General features: G+C 38.8%; 2 protein-coding genes across 2 annotated transcripts in view; both read right to left on the bottom strand.

Annotated features, from left to right (window-relative positions):
- The window catches only part of LOC122765761 (extracellular calcium-sensing receptor-like), a 48,412-nt gene extending 44,900 nt beyond the window's left edge, over positions 1-3,512 (bottom strand). Inside the window, exon 1 of the mRNA XM_044020163.1 lies at positions 3,421-3,512. Within this exon, the coding sequence (XP_043876098.1) occupies positions 3,421-3,470 (50 nt within the window). The 5' untranslated portion in view covers positions 3,471-3,512. The remainder of the gene's footprint in view (positions 1-3,420) is intronic.
- Positions 3,513-5,276: 1,764 nt separating this feature from the next.
- LOC122765753 (extracellular calcium-sensing receptor-like) lies at positions 5,277-12,000 on the bottom strand (the record flags this gene model as incomplete). Its single annotated transcript, XM_044020154.1, has 9 exons — positions 5,277-6,630; positions 6,741-6,857; positions 7,529-7,748; positions 8,091-8,294; positions 8,355-8,624; positions 9,458-9,649; positions 11,214-11,300; positions 11,381-11,675; positions 11,831-12,000. Coding segments are annotated over 9 exons (2,451 nt in total), but the record flags the coding sequence as incomplete, so codon positions are not given.
- Between the last annotated feature and the right edge of the window lie 1,827 nt (positions 12,001-13,827).

Genomic DNA, 13,827 nt, shown 5'->3' with positions numbered 1-13,827 from the left:
ATTGTTGAAATGCACTTATATTTCTCAATAAATTTCATGTTTTGTAAAATTATCCTTCAGTAAATGTAAAACAAAGGAGGAAAAACAAAGGGGTTCTCGTTGTTCATAGGTTATTATGCTATTATTTTACTATTTTTACTGGTCCAGCCCCCTTGAGATCAAATTGTGCTGTATGTGGCCCATGAACAAAATGAGTTTGACACCCCTGCTCTAAATTGACCACAGGTGTGAGAGTGAGCGCAATTGTTTGAATGGTTGTTTTGTCTCTGTATGTATCTATCCATTTTCTACCGCTTTATCCTAATGGGAGATCGTTATCGTGGTCTGAGGTCCATCTGCCCACCACAATGCTTTGACCCCCAGTTTGTAATGGTAAAGACATAGTGGATTATTCACTACCTGCCAAGGGTGTATGTTGTTGCTCTGAGCACATGAGTTGTTCTGGAAAGGCCCCCTCCCTGGCTGACAGAGAAGGAGGTTGTGCAGGGAATGGGCAATGGCATATACAGCCTTATATACATTATAGGCAACTCTAGGGCTGGATGTATTCATGTAGGCTGAGTGCTGTTCCAGCAGAGTCTCCTGCCCTGAGCAGGGCGGTATCTGGGTGACAGAGGATGGAAAAGGACTGCAACCATACAGAGACTCCCACAGCTCGTGCACCAGGACATTGTCAGGATATCTCTTAGTGTTTACTGTCTGCAGGAAGTCACCCAGTCTGGAGATATGACCTTTTTTAATGCCAAACCCAATAGTTCCTCCCAAGTAAGGGTAATACTCTCTCCCGGAAAATAATGACGCTGTGACCAAGGGTTCACTCGCCACCCACTGGATTCCAGTAATGTTCTGAGTCATATAGTCTCTCAAGAAAAGTGTCATATCCCCCTCAGCTGCAAATACCACCACCACTTTTGCAGTAGAGCCACGCATCACCTTTACAGAGGGTCAGATAATGTAGATGACAGGGTTTTACAAGGAGATAAAATCAAAACTGAGTGACAATAAGAAAAACTCTGTACGCAGTGAAAAATAACTAGTATTTCTAGGATAAACCTTATAAGGCAATATTTCAGTTGTTCGTTTTAAAGAAAATATTTTTTTGTCAAAGTCAACTCAGGTTTTGTTTACATATTTCATCATTTACTTTTGTATTTTGGTACTAACATTGTCTCTTGACTTCACACCCTGTATTTACCAACCATTGAGATTTCATGCTCTGCTTGAATAATTTTACCTGTGACATTATTCATCTTCCTCGTGTTATGACCCTTTTCATTTTCTGGACATTGTCTCATGTTTTGTCATTCTTTGGTCATTTTTGATTGAATGCACATGTATTGACCTATTGTGGACTTAGTTAAGTGATGTTCTTAGGAAAAGTTTTTTTTAGATATATGGTCAGAGAGTCACAATCCACGTCATGACTCCCTTCCTCTCCTCTCTGGAACAAATATGGGCATGATGACGTAAATGGATGAAAGACAAAGATACAGTTTTCTCCCGGAGTGTCTAAGATTAATGACAACAGTAGGTCCACAAACAGGAGCTTTAATGTATGTATGTATTAATATGTGTTAGCAGCACAAAAGTGTCTTTAACTGAAGACACTATACAAACTTTAGTCCATTTTTTATAACATCAAGTCACCACTCTAGAGTTAAAGAGTGTTAATCTTGTGCTAAGAACACATTAAAGGGGCAATGCTGGGTCAGTGGTAGAGTGAGTCTTCTTGCAACAGAAAGGTTGAGGGTTTGATTCCTGGCTCCACGAGTCTACATGCTGATGTTTCTTTTGGCAAGACACTTATCTTTACATTACTGTGCTGGCAGTGTGTGAATCCGTATGAAAGATGTATGACACAAAATGTACTCCACATAGATGCAATGTATAAATGTGTGAATGTATGTGAATGGGTGAATGACATAAAATGAAGTGTTAAGCAGTGTTGACTGGTCATCAACACAATAAATGCTGTATATAAATACAGACCATTTAAAGGTATAAGTCAACAGTGCTCACAGGGTATTCATACCTTTATTATCCTTAGTCCCATCTGGCGATTGTAGGGCAGAGGAATAATTTCTTGGTACGCTACACATACTTTGGTTTCCTGTAATTCTCTCAGTAAACCTTTTGCAGCAAAGCGGCCATAATCATTGTCTCCTCGCAGCAGCCCCACCCAAGTCCAGTTAAAGTGCAACAGCAGCTGTGCAATGGCTTTCACCTGGGTTCAACAGAAAAGACAACTCACACAGTTTCATATTGCAGACATTGTAAAACTTGAACAAATGAAAAGCAATATCTTCATAAATTATTTGGTCTTTTGCCATGTTATAACATGGATGTATTCTGTAAACTATAAAGCAAGGAAGTTTAAAGAAATATTGATGTATTATTTCATTATTGGGACGACACCAGCATTGTTCAATCTTAGTAAAATGTAAGCAGTGCTATATATAAGACTCTGAAACAAGCATAAAGATTTACAATTAAGACATTGACAAACATCAATAATAAAGATCATAACAATACAAAATAATAATAATAATTTAAATGTACTGATGATTATCATCAGTGATTATTACAATGACCAAAACTGAAAAGAAGACAAACAGGATATAAGAAGGAGGAAAACTTATATATTTAAATCCATTTCTCATATTTTAAAGATTTACCTCTGTTTTATTAATAGTGTTAATTTTACAATTCATAGCATTAAAGATAGTTGTAAAAATATTTTCTCATGACAGAAGTAAATGTGTCGAGCTTTGACTGAAAACAATAACTGACCACATGCTTTACATTTTACCTGGTAGTCATCACTAGGAATTACTCTGAAGAAGGTTGGATATTTTTGTCTGTCTGACAAACATGCACATGAAGAAGCGTAGCTGATCTGTGTAAAAACAGAGTGCAGTGTTACTGAGAAAAGAATGACATTTTTGTGATGATTGACATAAATAAAAGTTACTGTTACCATGGGGATCCTAAATGGCTGCAGGATTCTTGACACAACAATAGACTGAGCAGATCCAGAAGGTCCAATCACAGCAAGGAGTGACGAGGCATTTGTGCACATAGAAGAGTTTTCCTCACTCTCGCCATTCAGCATTGATAAAACAGCTCTCTGTCCTGTCAGTGGATATCTACATGAATCAAAGATTTTGTAGCCCAGAGTGTGATTCGGCAACAGCACTGGATTCTGGTTTATCTCCTCCACTGCCAGTCTCATAGTCTGAGCCCACCGGAAAGCCCTGGGAAATAGTCTGTGGCTGATACAGATGAATGTAGTCTGTTAATATAAAAACTCTAATGTTTATAAACACATTCTGTCTACTACATTTTATATTAAGAGTGCAATATTAGACATAATTTAGAGGAACAAATAAAAAAGATCCTCCCATCATCTATGAAACTCACCCATTGCAATTTATTGGTGGTGGTCTGTAGGTGCCATTAAGGTCTGGCATTTTCAGATTAAAATGAAGGGGGAAAATCCCACCAATGACATAGTCACCCTGGACCACAAATCCTGGCTGGAAGCTGTTTAGAAGAGTGCACTTTGAGGCTGCACTGGTGATGCTGGAAAGTGAGCTATCAGTTAAAGTGAGGACACTGACAGAGTAAAGCAAAGAAAATAAAGCAAGTGAAGTCATAATGTGTCACTGGGATGAAGAGAGAATGAGAGGGACAGAGGAAACAATAAGGCACTTTATAAAGGCTAAAGTATCGCACCTTCTGAGTCTTGCATCTTATTTATGACACAGTGGCTTTGGATTGGACAGCCCCACCCAAGTCCAGTTTAAGTGCACCAGCAGCTGTGCAATGGCTTTCACCTAGGCTCAACAGAAAAAGAAGATCAACTCACACAGTTTCATATTGTGGACATTAAAAAACTTGAACAAATGAAAAGCAATATATTCATAAATGATTTGGTCTTTTGCCCTGTTACATGCATGAATGTATTCTGTGAACTATAAAACATCTTATAAAGAGTATTGCATCTTATTACTAACAGAGTGGCTTTGGATTGGACAGTAGTCTACAATCAGGAACTAAAGTGGGTTAATGCTGAACTGTGGGGGAAAAAGCTGAGGCCCTAAACAAAGAAAAGACAAATGCACAAACAAATAGAGTGATAATTATATAATAATGTTATGTACCTGTTATTATTTATTTTTTGATGTAAAGAGGCAACAGACATTTGTTTCTCTCTCTGCAAGTTTTTACATTTAATATAAAGATGTTTGTGTCTCTGTTCAGTATTTCTGTCATATTTTGAAGTACTTCATATTTGTCAGTAATTTTGTGCTCTAATGATTCTGTGGTCCTGTGTATACACTGAAGTGTCACCCCAATGGCAAATGGTACAACGTTTTATTTACAGTACATACATGTAACTTGGTGGCATGATCAGACCAAGAACTAAACATAGATTATGTGACCTACTGACCTAGTTTAAGTCCTTTTAAGGACTCGTATAGAATCTGTGTGATCTTTAAACATTAAACATGAAAGGCTACCAAAGTCTCTCTGTTTGGTCAACTGCTGTGTTTAGTAAAAACAATAAAAAGAAAAGAACAAAACAAAACAGGTGAGTATAGACAATGATCTGCCTCATATGTAATGGTAGGCCACAACACAATTTAAGGGCTGCAACTGCCAAAAGCCTGATCCCCTCTGAGCTTCAGCTGTGATTTGAGAACGAAGAGCAGCTTATCAGCTTATTTCAGCCAATTGAGGGAGGTTTTCCAAATTTTCGTCCCCAGCCCTTGCCCGGGTGTCATGTTTAGTTAGGCACAGCTTTGTGGGTGTAAAGAGTAGATTGAGTGTGTGAGTCATCTTTGAAGTGGAATTATTTGGGTTAAATAATTCCCGGCTCTTATAGTTGACATGGGCAAGAAACTAAACCCCACGTTGCCCCTGAGGGCTGAGCCAGCAGTGGGCGAATTGGTATGAAAGATGTGCAGTATAAAAGAGTGAGTGAATGGAGAATAGCAAAACTATACACTAGAAAAGAGCTATATAGAGAACATTTATCAATGTTGTTTAACAGGCAAAAAAGTTGTATTATCTATGTATATTATGTATGTGAGTTGCAGTCTTGATCTTCTTGTTGCACTATTTCTGTCAACTCTATGTGATACAAAGTATTTCTGCATAAGTTGGTCTTTATTTGCTCTGTGTAAAGACGTTTTCCTTTAACTGGTGAGAGCTGATACAAATGTTCAATAGCTATGATGGAGACTTTACCAAAGGTGGAAATATCACTGCATTGTTTATTTTGTTGTAGTCTACCAAAGTTTATGTTTTTCCATGGAAATGACCAATGATCAATATTTCTATGTTGTCTTGTTACACATATTGTAATAACTGCTTTTCTGCAAGCATCCTGTGAAAGTTCCATGTAATCTAAATCTTCTTGACAGCAAACAAATTGACCACTCTCTTTTTTGATCTTGTATATTTAGTGTATTTATTGTTATGATTGATAAAACAAAAATTATTGAAAATATTGTGAGGATTCTGTCATACTATATCAAGTGTGTTGAGATAATGTTGTGATTTGGATCAATTCTGTGCACTACAGTGTCATAGCTGTAAAGATATATCAATATGAAAACAACATTGATTAATAAACATGTTTAAATGGTTAGAAATCCATAAGTCACTGAAAGAAATTTATAAGTCCATTTGCTACTGACTCAATAACTGTGGGTTCATTTGTGTTTCATCAATTCTTTTCTTTCCCCATCAGGTGCTGTTTTGTATTCTTTTCAGGCTTCAGTAAAATAATGTAACTCTTTGGAGCAAATAGACAGAACAATAAGCCAAAGCTGGAAGCCAAGATGGCAAATGACTCAACTGCATCTGCATAATTTCCAGGGGAGCTGATATAAGCAGGGATGAATGCTATCCACACAGCACAGAAGATCAGCATGCTGAATGTGATGAACTTGGCCTCGTTGAAGTTCCCCGGCAACCTTCGGGCCAGAAAAGCCAATACAAAGCACAGACAGGCCTGCAGACCAATATATCCAAGAACACACCAGAATGCCAGGCTAGAGCCCACACTACACTCCAGTATGATCTTTGAATGTTCATATTGTGTATTTCTGGATGGAAACGGGGGGACATCAATGAGCCAGGCAGCACAGATAACCACCTGAACCAGAGTGCAGCTGGAGATGATGGTCCTCTGCTGCTTAGGCCCCAGCCACTTCATGATGTTGTGCCCTGGCCTGGTGGCAGTGAATGCAGCCAGTACCACCAGGGTCTTCCCCAGGATGCAGGAAATACACAGTGAAAATGTGATGCTAAAGGCAGTGTGGCGCAGCATGCAGGACCAATATGTTGGCTTTCCAATGAAAAGCAGAGAACACAGGAAACACAGAGTCAGTGCAAACAGTATGAAGAAACTGAGCTCAGAGTTATTCACACGGACGATGGCTGTGTGTCTGTGACAGAAGAAGACTCCACAGACAGCCAGAGTGAAGCAGGCGCCCACCACAGACATCACTGTCAGGGCTATTCCCAATGAGTCGAAGGTCAAGTACTCCACTTTCTTGGAGATGCAGGCTGTTCTGTCGTTGTTTGACCAGAAATCCTCAAGGCAAATTGCACAATCTACTGAGTCTAAAGGGAAGAACGTATTAACAATCTTCAGTATTGCATTACTTCTGTGCTACAACTGTAAGAATGGATTTACTTTGACATTTTATTGTTCAGATTAAACTCACTTGTCTGATTGCTAATTTTGCCACTGTCACATGGTACACAGTCAAAGCAGCAGATAGGCTCCCCACGACGGACAGCCTTCCGGAAACCTGGAAGACAACTGGCACTGCAGACAGATACTGGCACCTGGAGTGGAAAGACCATATGTTGATATTGGTACATTTCATTAGTTAATCTATTGACAAATGGGAAATTCCTCCAAACCGTCTTGTCAATGAAGTGTGTGTCACTTCTACTTTATCAAGTGTGTTTGACACAGTGTTTTGAGTTTTATGTTGGTTTGATATATTTGTTCTGCAGAAGTCAGTCTAGACTACAGGTATGCTGGTAGTCATCAAACAGTTGTTTGATGGTCATGAGATGTACACTTAGGAATAGGTTCCTGCCCATAAGCTATTCCATAACATGTGGTTCTGTTAAATATATTTATTCAACAGATTTAATGTCATGAAGAAGTATTCATTCATTTTCTACCGCTTGGTCCTGCACATCAGGGTCACAAGGAGCTGGACGGGTCACCAGTCCAGTCTACAGTGACAAACATCCATTCACTCTTACATTCCATAAAGAATGATCCATGAGGACAACAACAGTGGATAGTCGTTCACCAAACGACTATCCACTGTCCTAGTCCAGCTGGGCCTTGAATCTCCGTTTTGTATGAAAACAAATGACCCTGTATCAGATCCAGTCTGTTCTGTCCACCTGACTTACCTCCACCTCAACCTACAGAACTTCAACAGTTGGCATCTGATGAAGGTAAAAACACAGTGTGAGCAGCTTGCCTCACTCTGATGTTCTGCCCACATTATCGCGTCCTCCTGGATCAACAGCTCCTCTCCAACAGCCTTGGTTCCATCAAACAAACCCACATTGACAAATTCAATGTTTCCTTGTGGGCCTCTCTGCCAGTTGATAATATCATAATAGGGTACAGAGTCGCCCTTGGCATCAAAGTCCACCTCCTCACCAGCAATCTGGAAGTTCACTTCCTGGAGGTAGTGTTGCAGCTTGAAAATTAGGAAATGCACAACATGAAACACTGAATTGCCTTAAACCAGGTTTTCAGTAAAATGCTGTCGTGCAGAGATTCCCATTCCTCAGCATTTTGAGGTTTGAAGGCCCTATTTTAAAATATGTGTCACTTAGAATTTAAATCTTTTTATAGATTAACATTTAGATTTGTGATGCAGCACAGAAAATGTGTTTGCCATATGTACAGTTGTGCCACTTGACTTTGGTAAATGGGAGATAGTAATTGTGGTCTGAAGTCAACCTACAAAACGACAAGGCCAACCATTGGGCTTTGACCCCCAGTTTGTAATGGGAAGAAATAGCGGATTATACAGTACCTGCCAAGGGTGTATGTTGTTGCTCTGAGCACATGATTTGTTCTGGAAAGGTCCCCTCCCCGGCTGACAGAGAAGGAGGTTGTGCAGGGAATGAGCAATGGCATATACAGCCTTATATACATTGTAGGCAACTCTAGGGCTGGATGTATTCATGTAGGCTGAGTGCTGTTCCAGCAGAAACTCCTGCCCTGAGCAGGGCGGCATCTGGGTGACAGAGGATGGAAAAGGACTGCAACCATACAGAGACTCCCACAGCTCATGCACCAGGACATTGTCAGGATATCTCTTAGGGTTTACTGTCTGTAGGAATTCACCCAATCTGGGGATATGACCTTTTCTGATGCCAAACCCAATGGTTCCTCCCAAGTAAGGGTAATACTCTCTCCCTGAAAAGACTGATGCTGTGACCAAGGCTTCACTTGCCACCCACTGTATTCCAGTGATGTTCTGAGTCATGTAGTCTCTCAAGAAAGGTGTCACCTGCCCCTCAGCTGCAAATACCACCACGACTTTTGCAGTAGAGCTACGCATCACCTTTACAGAGGGTCAGATAATGACAAAAGCAAAACTGAGTGACAATAAGAAAAACTCAAAAGTACACAGTGATAATAGTATTTCTAGTATAGACCTTATAAGGCAATATTTCAGGAGTTTATTTTGAAGAAATTACTTTTTTTGTTTGTTTGTTTTACATATTTCATCATTCCCTGTTTTATTTTGGTACTAACATTGTCTCTTGACTTCACACCCTGTATTTACCAACCATGGAGATTTTATGCTCTGCCTCAATAATTTTACCTGTGACATCATTCATCTTCCTCCTCTTTTGACCCTCTTCATTTTCTGGACATTGTCTCGTGTTTTGTGAGTCTTTAGTCATTTTTGATTGAATGCCCATGTATTGACCTATTGTGGACTAAATGTTTTTTGGAAATGTTTTTATTGATACATGGTCAGAGAGTTACAATTCACGTCATGACTGAATGTTAACTGTAGGTCCACTAATAGGAGCTTTAATGGTGTGTTAGTATGTGTTAGCAGCACAAAAGTGTCTTTAACTGAAACAGGAACTCTAAAACCCTATAAAAACTTTAGTTCATTTTTTATGGCATCAAATTGCCACTCTACCCAGCCCCTAGAGTTTCAGTTACTGTGCCAGCAGTATGTGAATAGGTATGAAAGATGTGTGACACACAAATATGTTCTCCACATAGATGCAATGTATAAATGTGTGATTTATGTGAATGGTTGAATGACAAAAACGGTAGTGGAAAGCAGCTTTGAGTGGTCATCAACACTAGAAATTATGTATATAAATACAGACCATTTAAAGGTAGAAGTCAATAGTGCCTACAGTGTTTTCATACCTTTATTATCCTAAGTCCTGCCTGACGATTGTAGGGCAGAGGAATCATTTTTTGGTACGCTACACATACTTTGGTGTCCTGTAATTCTCTCAGTAAACCTTTTGCAGCAAAGCGGCCATAATCATTGTTTACTCGCAGCAGCCCCACCCAAGTCCAGTTGAAGTGCACCAGCAGCTGTGCAAAGGCTTTCACCTGGGCTCAACAGAAAAAGACAATCAACTCAATTACTTATCAAAAACTTGATGAAAGAAAGCAATATCTTCATGAATGATTTGGTTTTGTGCGCTGTTATAACATGTTTGTATTATGTAAATGATCAAGGACGGAAGTTTGGCAGAACAAAGAAATATTGATGTATTATTTGCAGTGTTGGGAACATTACTTTAAAAAGGTAATTAGTTATAGTTACTCACTACTTGTTCCAAAAAGTAACTGAGTTAGTTACTGAATTACTTTATAATAAAAGTAAGTTGTTACTGTGAAAAAAAAGTTGCTATATGTCAAAGAATTTGGATTTTTTTTTCACAAGTCAGTTGAAATGAGTACAACAGACGAGATGTTTGTACACAACTTTCTATATTTATTGCACGTCGACAGACGGCAAGATGTTTATCCTGCACTTCAAGTATTATCTTTGTAAGAAAAGTAAACAGTTACACCATATAAAGTGCATTTAACTCTAGCAAATTAAATCAAACTCTCTCAACCTGAGACAACAAAAGTAAACTTTTAAACAACAAAAAAGTGTGTTTAGCTCTGTAGTCTTATTCTTTATTAAATAAATCAAACTCTCAATAATCGGTGTTTTTGGCAACTAACTTAGTAGATGCATGTGCCGTTGTGAGATGCTTCATTAAATTAGAATTGCTTACAACGGAGTTCTTGCTCCGGGACATAATGTACACATTACATGTACATTCTTGCCTTTGATCACAATGAATTTGAAGAAGTGATTTTATCGACACAAACAATGAAAATGCCAACTTTACATCGGAATCCTGACTCGCCATCTCTGCTGCTTCATCGATTCTCTGTTTAGCAGTTGTGTGTGTGTGTGTGTGTGGCGCGTATGCTGGAATGCGTGAAACGTGACTCTGCATTGGTCAATCATAATCGCTTACTTCGTTATTCACCCACCTCCTCACTGGCTGTGAGCCAGAGGTGCATTGGGATTACACAGTTTATTCAATCAATGCATAGTAACGCACCGCATTTTACGTCCAGTAACGTTAACGGCGCTGTAACGACGGGAAAAGTAATTAGTTAGATTACCCCGTTACTGAAAAAATAACGCCGTGACCTAACGCCGTTCTTTTAAACATCGTTATTCCAAACACTGATTATTTGATAGGGACTAAACGTATTTTGTTCCATCTCAATAAAATGTAAGCAGTGCTGTGGTTTCTAAGACTCTAAAACAAGCAGAAACACTAACAATGAAAAAGACATTGACAAACATCAATAATAAAGATTGTTATAATAGACAATATATTTAAATACACTGATGATTATCATCAGACCATATATTACTTTTTATAATGACCAAACCTGCAAAGAAGACAAACACAATATAAGAAAGAAGAAAACGTATATATTTAAATCCATTGCTCAGTGTTTAAAGATTTGCCTGTTGTTTATTCATAGTTTTGATTTTACATTTTAATGCTAAGTTGTAATAAATATTTCTAATGACAGAGTCGTAAATGTGTCGCGCTTTGACTGAAAACAATAACTTACCACATGTTTTACATCTTACCTGGTAATCATCACTAGGAATTACTCTGAAGAAGGTTGGATATTTTTGTCTGTCTGACAAACATGCACATGAAGAAAAGTAGCTGATCTGAGAAAAAACAGAGTACAGTGTTACTGAGATATTGATAAATTTTTTGTGATGATTGACATAAATAAAGTCACTGTTACCATGGGGATCCTGAATGGCTGCAAGATTCTTGACAAAACAATAGATAGAGCAGATGCAGAAGCCCCAATTACAGCGAGGAGTGACGAGGAATTTGTGCACATAGAAGAGTTTTCCTCATTCACCCCATTCAGCATCGATAAAACAGCGCTCTGTCCTGTCAGTGGATATCTACACGAATCAAAGATTGTGTAGCCCAGAGTGTGATTCGGCAACAGCACTGGATTCTGGTTTATCTCCTCCACTGCCAGTCTCATAGTCTGAGCCCACCGGAAAGCCCTGGGAAATAGTTTGTGGCTGATACAGATGAATGTAGTCTGTTCATATACAAACTCGAATGAGTATAAACACATTCTGTCTACTCACACATTTATTATTAAGAGTGCAAAAATAGACATCATTTAGAGGAACAAAAAAAATTAAATCCTCCCACTGTCATCTATGAAACTCACCCATTGCAATTTATTGGTGGTGGTCTGTAGGTGTCGTTATGGTCTGGCATTTTCAGATTATAATGAAGGGGGAAAATCCCACCAATGACATAGTCACCCTGGACCACAAATCCTGGCTGGAAGCTGTTTAGAAGAGTGCACTTTGAGGCTGCTGGTGGAGCTGCAGTGGTGATGCTGGAAAGTGAGCTATCAGTTAAAGTGAGGACACTGAGAGAGTAAAGCAAAGAAAATAAAACAAGTGAAGTCATAATGTTTCACTGGGATGAGGAGAGAATGAGAGGGACAGAGGAAACGATAAGGCACTTTATAAAGGCTACAGTATCACACCTTCTCAGTCTTGCATCTTATTACTAACAGAGTGGCTTTGGATTGGACAGTAGTCCACAATCAGGAACTAAAGTGAGTTATTGCAAACAGTGGGGAAAAAGCTGAGGCCCAAAACAAAGTAAAGACAAATACACAAACAAATAGAGTCTCATATGGTAATGTACCTGTTATTATTTATTTTTTGATGTAAAGAGGCAACAGACATTTGTTTCTCTCCTGATTACTGTTTGGTCACTGTCATAAAGATGAAAGTAAAGACTTTTCTTCAGAGCTGATTTTGTCATGACCCCAGGAACTTTTCTTGAATGATATTCAACATTGCAAGTGTTTACAATTAATATAAAGTTGTTTGGGTCTCTGTTTAGTATTTCTGTCATATTATCATAACACATATACTTCAAATTTGTCAGTAATTTTGTGCTAAAATGATTCTGTGGTCCTGTGTATACACTGAAGTGTCATCCCAATGGCAAATGGTACAACATTTTATTTACAGTACATACATGTAACTTGGTAGCATGATCAGACCAAGAACTAAACATAGATTATGTGACCTACTGACCGAGTTTAAGTCCTTTTAAGGACTCGTATAGAATCTGTGTGATCTTTAAACATTAAACATGAAAAGCTACCAAAGTCTCTCTGTTTGGTCAACTGCTGTGTTTAATAAAAACAATAAAAAGAAAAGAACAAAACAAAACAGAAAAGACAAAACATGTGAGTATAGACAATGATCTGCCTCATATGTAATGGTAGGCCACAACACAATTTAAGGGCTGCAACTGCAAAAACCTGATCCCCTCTGAGCTTCGGCTGTGATTTAAGAATGAAGAGCAGCTTATCAGCTTATTTTAGCCAATTGAGGGAGGTTTTCCAAATTTTCGTCCCCAGCCCTCGCCCGGGTGTCATGTTTAGTTAGGCACAGCTTTGTGGGTGTAAAGAGTAGTTTGAGTGTGTGAGTACTGTGAAACAGTTTAATGTTTTATGAATTAATATTTCAAGCAATCATATGGAAAATAAAATACTGTTTATTTTTGAAATCCCAACTCAACTGCTTTTGAATCTGTGTCCTTAGTCTAGGGTGAGCCCTAAAGTGGGCTAAATGGAATATTTTATTTAGTTATTTCCTTGGGGTGAAATTCCCTGAGGTGGCGTTGTTGGTTTCCTCTCACCTACCACCACTTTACCACAGTTGCATATGATGTGGTTGAGCTAGAACAAAACTCAAACAACTGGACTGTTGACCATGACGTTTGACTGCATGTTAGAAATATGGCTAAGTCAAGAGAATTGTCCAAAAAGTTCAGAGAAGAGATCATTGCCTTGAACAACAAGAAAAATGACACAAAAAGATAGCAAAGGCACCAAATGTTACTATAGGTACAGTTGGAAGAATGGTTTTCAAAGAAAAGTTGTTAATTGACGTGGACGTGGCAGAAAGACGAAGCTTTCAACCCCTGTCACCAGATTCCTGAGGAGACAGGTGGTCAAAAACCCTCGACTGCCTGCAAAAGACCTGCAGCAAGACTTAGGGGCAGTTTCTACAGTAAGTCACATACTAAACGCCGAAGGGCTCCAAGGATTCCCGGATTCCAAGACACCACTATAGACCCAAAAGCACAAGAAAGGTCGGCTCCACTTTGCTTTAAACCATATAAATAAGCCAAAGA

Source organism: Solea senegalensis, linkage group LG3, assembly GCF_019176455.1.
Source record: "Solea senegalensis isolate Sse05_10M linkage group LG3, IFAPA_SoseM_1, whole genome shotgun sequence".
NCBI classification, from domain to species: domain Eukaryota; kingdom Metazoa; phylum Chordata; class Actinopteri; order Pleuronectiformes; family Soleidae; genus Solea; species Solea senegalensis.
This window is presented reverse-complemented; position numbering and strand designations above follow the sequence as displayed.